The 7,625-nt window shown below is 40.8% G+C and overlaps 2 protein-coding genes across 2 annotated transcripts; one reads left to right on the forward strand and one right to left on the reverse strand.

Moving 5' to 3' along the window:
* The first annotated feature begins 1,074 nt into the window (after positions 1–1,074).
* Positions 1,075–3,632, forward strand: LOC128719817 (delta-like protein C). The gene is made up of 5 exons (XM_053813455.1): positions 1,075–1,185; positions 2,314–2,611; positions 2,690–2,881; positions 3,032–3,223; positions 3,286–3,632. Exons 1-5 carry the CDS (start codon positions 1,075–1,077, stop codon positions 3,630–3,632), a joined length of 1,140 nt encoding a protein of 379 aa, XP_053669430.1.
* Positions 3,633–3,807: 175 nt separating this feature from the next.
* Positions 3,808–4,690, reverse strand: LOC128707950 (protein lethal(2)k10201). The gene is made up of 3 exons (XM_053802908.1): positions 4,521–4,690; positions 4,239–4,440; positions 3,808–4,176 (listed from the first exon to the last, which is right to left on the reverse strand). The coding sequence occupies exons 1-3, from the start codon at positions 4,688–4,690 to the stop codon at positions 3,808–3,810; spliced, it is 741 nt and encodes a 246-aa protein (XP_053658883.1).
* Positions 4,691–7,625: the final 2,935 nt, after the last annotated feature.

A 7,625-nucleotide genomic window follows, 5' to 3' on the forward strand; every position in this document is an offset into this window, starting at 1 on the left:
ATTTACGTTGAGTGGTTCTCAAATCGATTTCAATAAACATTGAATCAGACGTTATTTTTGATACGTATCTCCGATTTCCAATTATTTTTTTCTTTAATATAATAAAATCAATAATTAATTGAAGTAATACAAATGAAAAGTAATTGATTGAAAATACTTCAATTCTTTCCACTTCTAGCACGTTAAAAACATTAAAAAAACGAATAGTAATCCGATCAGCAGAATTAACAACTACAAAGTTGCCATCTCGCTGTTTTTTTTCTTCTAACTATTTATCAATATGTTCTAGTAGTTTTGGTACATATTTTAACATAAGTCACACACATGTTAACGAAGCTTCAATAAATTTGTTACGCGAATTGATACACCCATCACACATTCCAGGTAAAGTTTTGAATTAAAATCTGTAGAGGCTTTCATGGTGCCCGGCAACGAGCAACATGCATTGCATACAAATTAGTACGGAATTACCACGAATACAGTGGTCGTAAACTTACATAAATGCTTTCTAAAAGTATGAACACGATGTAAGATGCACCTTTTGTTAAACAAATTTCGCTTCTTCTTGACCAATTTACGACTTTAACTTTAACATAACTGATAGTACAGTTAAACAACATACAGTGTATACCTGTTATGAGCTAACAATCAGCATCTTAAGACGAGAATATGAGTTGCTCAGCTCTGCATCCAACAGGCGTATCACGATGTGCAGGTGAAAGCACGCAGCAAGAAAGCAAAAGCAAACTCACATTCGAACAGAAGAAGTTGCGTACAGCAAACCGCTGCAGCAAAACCAATTCTCTGCCGACCCAGACGATGAAATCCGATGGTTCCACCGCTACCATTCGAGCCACGAACCGTCAGTCTCCGCGCAAACCACGATCGGAGTGGATCAGTCTGGTGTAACGTTCTATTACAAGTCTCCAGCCCGGTTTGGGGTTGGCTTTTTTTTTGTTGTTTGTGCTTTCTTTCATCTCCCCGTTCACGGTTAAGGTTAACGTTCGCTGATAGTTAACACAGTTTTTTTTTCGATCTGTTGATCCTCGGCCCCCGTTGAGACGACGTGAGATCATGAGTCACAATCATTACTATAGGATCGTCGTCGTCGGTGTGCTGCTGCAGCTGATCACCCTCACGTCACCCGCCGGTGCTGTCCGTTACGTGCCAAAGTGGAAGAAGCAGGTTGAGTGAAATTATGCGCTTTGACTTCTTGCTGCTAGCTTTTTACCCCGTCGCCGATTGAAACGGGGTGGACCTGCGTGGTCCGGTCGCAGATTAACGATGGCAATGACACTGATCCTAGATTTCTCCATTAGCGCTAGTGACCTCAGCTCATTCGCAACCAGGCTGAAATGCGGATAGTAAACAAATGTTGGCCTATTAATGGGCCACGGTTGAGGAAAGTGCAGAAGCCTGCTGTTGAAGAGAAATTTTAACTGCAACCGGTAGAAAAACTACACCATAAAAGCTCTCTCCATTCTCACGAGAAATGTGGTCTAAGAGTGTCTAGAACGGAGGGGCTTCCGGTTATGGTGTTATGGTGGTCGCTTACCCGTTTCGTTGTCAGCCTCCAGAGCGAGCTACATACGAACATCGGAAGAAACCCGTTATGTTGTTATGTTTTTCTTCCATTACCCGATTTTTGTGCTCGGTAATGGCTCGCGGCAAAAAGCAACGGTTTAACACAGCTAAGCAGCGTGCGAGATGCGTGAGATTGTTTTAATGGTGCATCACAAAAACATAGACGAAGGCTTATCGTTTCTGCAAACTTATAACCAGTTTTGTATCACTAGCAGATTCAATTGCAATTGATTGTGATGTAATGCACGAACGCCAATTATTGTTAACCGTATGCGAGTGTTGGTAAAGAACTTTAAGATGCCTTAAACAGAGGAAAGAATTGCGGGAAAAATGGATAAAGGAGAGCTTTAAATCATCAAAATATATTATTTCAAGATAACACACGTGATAATTCAAAGCGCTCTAGAATTTCAGTTTGGAAAATTGAATACGAAGTTGTATTTAGCGTAATTATTCAATGTTTTTTTTTTGTGAATCTTTGAATTTTGAAGAAGAAACACAAATTTTGATACAAGTAAAATTATTTCAAATACCATTTTCGAACAACTTTTGATTACAGTTGTTACAGTTTAACAACATTTCATTTAAAAAAAAGTTAAATATTGAAAACTATCAGCAGAAGTTGTAAAAGCTTCTCCATTTAATTAATTTATCAAATCAATATTGATAGAAAGTAGGGAATAAAGAGAATGAAATGAACATGATTATGACTCACCGTTTTCTTTTCAGGCCTGCGAACTGCCAACGCCGCAAAACGAATACTCTCACTACGTCTGCGACGACAACGGTGACGTAAAGTGTCTGCCCGGATGGGCAGGCGATCTGTGCGATGTGCCGATCTGCAAGAAGGGTTGTGATCCGCTCCAGGGTTACTGCAAGCGACCGGGCGAGTGTCGCTGCAAGCTAGGCTTTTACGGTGAAAACTGTAACCGGTGCATACCGCTGCCCGGCTGTCAGCACGGTGGCTGCCAGGTGTCGTTCGAATGCGTCTGCCATAAGGGATGGGACGGTATCTTCTGCTCGGAACGTAAGGAGAACCTTGACTAGCTTGTAAGACTTTCTCCCTAAAGGGATGCTCATCTTGATTCGATTGTATTTTCGGTAGCGATCTGCCGTTCTGACTGTCACCCATCGCGTGGATACTGCGAGGCACCGGGCGAATGTCGTTGCCGGTTGGGTTGGGCTGGTCCGACCTGTCGTGACTGTCAGGTACTTCCGGGATGTATGCACGGAACATGCACGAAGCCGTTGGAATGCAAATGTCTACCAGGGTGGACAGGAATACTGTGCCAGACGCGTAAGTTTCGTGCAATAATATGTAAACTTTCAATCAAACAGTAGTAGACGGGTTTGACGAGCCTGATCTAGTAGACCAAAGAGGAACTCGACGAAATTTGTTGACAGAGAGAGAGAGCGAGAATCTGATGATCTTCAATTTGAATTCTAGCAATCTGTGCTTCAAACTGCAGCCGCGAACATGGATACTGCAGACGTCCGGGGGAGTGCCGCTGCAAGGTTGGTTGGATGGGACAGGATTGTGCCAAATGTCATCCGTATCCTGGCTGCGTTAATGGAGACTGTAGGCGACCGTGGGAATGTAACTGTAAGCCCGGTTGGGGTGGAATGCTTTGCGATGAAGGTGAGCCTAAACGAGTGTCCTTAAACGATTGAAGATAAGTAGCGTCACATTTCCTATTCCAGAGCTCAACTACTGCGAAAACAATCCAGACACCTGCCAGAACGGTGGGAAGTGTAAGTCGTTGATCAAGGATGATGGATCCTATCGGTGCGAATGTCCCACCGGTTACAAGGGACGTAACTGTGAGATTCTGCCCATGTCCATGATGACTTCGACGAGCAGTAGCAGCACCGAACCATCCACTACTACCACGACCGATGCGTCCAGCAGTGATACATCGTCGGAATTGTCGGCCACTACGCTCGCGACGGAAAGTCTAGAAACGTACCGCAACTCATCGCAATTGTCAACCAGCGAAGATTACCTGACCGATGAATACAGCTCGGAAGATCTAGACAACGAAGCCTAAACCGCAAACGTGCGCTTTTGTCAGACCAGCCTGGGTCAGTTGCACTTTTAATTCATATTATTTATTTCACTTTACTTTACTTAACGTATTTATAGTAGTTGCTACCACAACGAAAATATAATGAGCGGAGAAATCACTTTTTTTAAACCATCCAAGCCCGTGCATGCCATGAGTTTTACTCACGCGGAAGACTTTCCAGCATATCGATTACCATTTTGTTACTTTCCAGTATATCACACTTGTTGCTTTTCGTTTTTACCGCCTTAAACGTACGCGGCTGCGGATGGCCAAAGGAGAAATTTTTCCTACACTTTGGTGCGACGGGTTTTGATTCCGCTTCGAGGACGGTGTTGGAGGCGCAAGCAGTTGCACCTTCCGTGACCATTAGTACACTAGTTTTCATTACTTTGCTTGCTTTCAGTTCACCTTGCGTTTGCTTGTCGAAGCGGAAGTTGTGCGGGAACTTGTGCTCCCGTATGCAATGATCTCTACGCTCTGCGGGATCTTTACTACGTTCTTTGCACTCTTCAAGATAGCAAGCGTACTGAAAAGGAGGAAAAATTCAATTATTAGAAATATGTCCACGCAAATGTGTTTCAGTCTTACCATCGGTCTGTTTGACGCTTGAACTTGGGCGGCAAAGTATGAATCATGCATTTCGGAAAGATGAAGATCAAGCAGATGCGCATTCGGGAGCGATTTTTTACACTGTGCACAAGTATAGCGATGCTGAGCATTGTAATGAAATTCGTAGTCAATCACGGATTGGCAAAAATAGTTACAGTCGGGAACATTGCAGCTTATCTCACTGGAAAGAAATAAATATAAATTACAAACCCGCTCAATTCGATTCACTGTAAATCGTATCCAATACTATTCCATACTTACACATCTTCCGGTTCAGAGTTGGTCTGAGGGAATTCACTTAAAACGCCAAGCTTAACAAACGGTTTGATGTAAACATTCCCTTCTTGAAAGAACTCATCATCTTTCGCACGAAGACCAACTGCGTGGCGTCGCAATAATTCCAGTACCGTTTCTTTAGCAGTAAACTCCATTGTTGCGCACGAGTTAAAATCAAAGAATTAATAAACTATTGCCTTTCTCGACGTGGACGCTAAAATTATGTGCACCAGCAAATGTTTTTGTTTGCTATGTTTTCCTCCCAAAAATGCCGGCGAAAGAGACAGAGACGCTATCTGTATGGCAACGTCTCTTTTTGTCCAAGCTGTCAAACTTCGGCAGTGTTCGTGCACGCTGAATAAACAGCTGTTTCTATACCAGTTCAAATGAGCTGAATATGTTCAAATTTTACATATTATTGAACAGGAAAGCACCAATGCGTTCGTTTTTTCTTGTATAAAAAACAGCACATTTTACTATAAATAACTCACCGAAGATGTTCATAACAACTTACACTTTGAAAAGGGAAAAAATAGTGAACTGAAAACCAGTCTGATCGAGTCCCTCTTTCCCTTTGGAAACGGCTGTGAAATGTTGCCATGAAATTTCATTATTGAAATATTTCACGTTAAAATTGAAATGAAAGTTTTCCTATGCTTCCGTGCATTGCACAGTGGGAATATATTTACACAACTAGGATAAATACTTGTTAACACGGGAAGATAATTCAAATTAAGTCAGCCCTGCAGTACATTATTAAGGTAAAGAGCTGTTTTCTTCCAATACGAAATTAAAGAAAGTAAACTTTCAGAATCTCTAACGAATTTCTCATGTAACAAAAATGGGATTAACTTTCGCTTTTAAGCAATAGATTTGTAAAAGTATGTAAGGACTAAATTGAAAAAAAATACTAACACAACAAAAAAATTAATAAATTCACTTAGATTGCACGTAACATCCTGTGAGATATATTATTTACTTTATTGAGAATGAATCATCCATGAACGGAAGTGCTGACTGTGAAAGGCAGTCCATTTCACATGCATTAATCAAGCAAACATCCATCTTCTGCAGATAAGTTGTCTTTTCTAATGACTTTTGGTAAAATTTGAGAAAGAAGCGAATGAGTTAATGCAGATTAATTATGGCTGATCCTTCCCTCAGGTCAGCTTTGTTGGGACAGCAACTCAAAATACTCTGCAAACATCAAATTATCAAACAAAAGAAACATCCGTCTCCTGATCAACACGCTAGCGGGAGGTGAAGCGGGGAAGGCGGGGAAAGAACGAACGTGCACAGTCGTAGGTACTTGTTGCCTCAATTACAACAACCCCCAACCCGAGTACTGCAGCTCCCGACAACGATACGTCAGGATGGACAAGGGTTTTTCTGTCGGCACAAAGCAACTGCCACTTGTTTGCCACTATACTTGGACAGTGCGGTAGTTCGGACACAGACCGATGGTGATGATGATGCTTTTCGGACGAAGCAACTTAATTGGAGCTGTTTCGTGTGTGTGTGTGCCCTCTGGAGTGGTTTTCGGTCAGTTGTTCATTCATGATGCACACGCTGGCATGGCGGATGCAACCCGTAGCCCAAAATTCCGCTCCACTTGCCAAAAAAGAAACCCTCCCCCACCTCCCACAGACTGAAATAATAGCGTCGGCAATGCTACGATGCCAGCGATACGGTAGCAGCAACTGTGAAAACATTTTTGCGGACACTAATTGGCGGGTTCAAGTTCAGGGTTACCAGTTTTTCGTGGTACCTTTCGTGCACGCATGTTCCGAGCGTGACGTTGTGACAGCCGGCGTCGATCTTGTGCCGCGTCCAGTGCAGCCCTTTCTCGAGGCTGCTGAAGATGTGCTATGCCAACACTGCTCCACGCAGGAACTACTGATGGCAGTGCCAATTAGGCAATTGGTTCTTTATATGGCTTCGAATCGGAATTACACGCCACCGATGGTTGTGTGGTGGGTAAATCGTAAGAAGGTGGTTTTCGGGTCAGGTTGAAAGAAAACTCCAAGTGCATTTATCTTTCTTGGAAGTAAGTTTAGGAATCATCATTTAATGCTTATAATAAATAAGTATATAAGCAAATAACTAAATAGACAAGAAATGAAATAAACAAATACGATATGATAAACCATCACTCAAAAGTGTTGATAAATCATGTCTCAAAAAAGGATCGAAGGATAAACGATTTTAAGTTCAAAAAAGTTGTTTTGATCATACTTTTAATTATTTAAAAAAATGATGTTATTTGGACTATAAACGATTTTACCGTTTAAACTTTGATAGCTCTAAGTCGAATATAAATAAAAAACTTTGCTACGGAAAGTTTCTAAAGTTTAGATGAGCTTCAATCGACGATCTGCTCCGTATAACTCCGCAAACTGAGACATGACACCATCATACAAACACGAATGATTTATTGAGAATGGTTAAGGAAAACTGCAGCATATGTTATTTTTGGTTTTATTTTCCATGGATGAAGAGAGTCTTAGCGATTTTACGATTTTGGAAATGATATTAATGGTAGCAACTTCTCTCTACGTAGGTAGTCTCCGGAAGACTCTATTTTATCCGACTACAAAGAATCACAAGTCTCGAATTTCTGCCTGGCTGTTGAAATTTGAAGTTTTTGGAGTCTTTCAATTTTACCTCATAATGTATTTGAGCAAGTTGAAAGGAAAAAGTTGAAAAATGGAAATAAACAAACTTAACTGCAACTACAAAAATTAACAACATAGTTAACATTTTTACCATATTCAACATAACATAACATATTTTAACATATTTTTCATGTGAAATGAAAATAATGTACAGCAAAAGAATAATTTTAACAACAAATTATAAATTCGTTCATAACTTTAACATAAGATGGTAAAGATTTTAAACAAAAAAAAAAATTTGCAAAGAGATCCTCATCATGTAAAAGGAGGGAATTGAAGAGAATTCAATCGTTGATGGGTTATGTTTGTGTTTGTATAATTAAAAGTGTACAAATAAGTTATTTAAGCTTAGTGAAAGTTGCAGTTCAAGTTCCGAAAGAAAAACACGAGAACACAAACCTTCAAACGTGACAGT

This window comes from Anopheles marshallii, chromosome 2 (assembly GCF_943734725.1).
Source record: "Anopheles marshallii chromosome 2, idAnoMarsDA_429_01, whole genome shotgun sequence".
In the NCBI taxonomy this organism is placed as follows: Eukaryota; Metazoa; Arthropoda; class Insecta; order Diptera; family Culicidae; genus Anopheles; species Anopheles marshallii.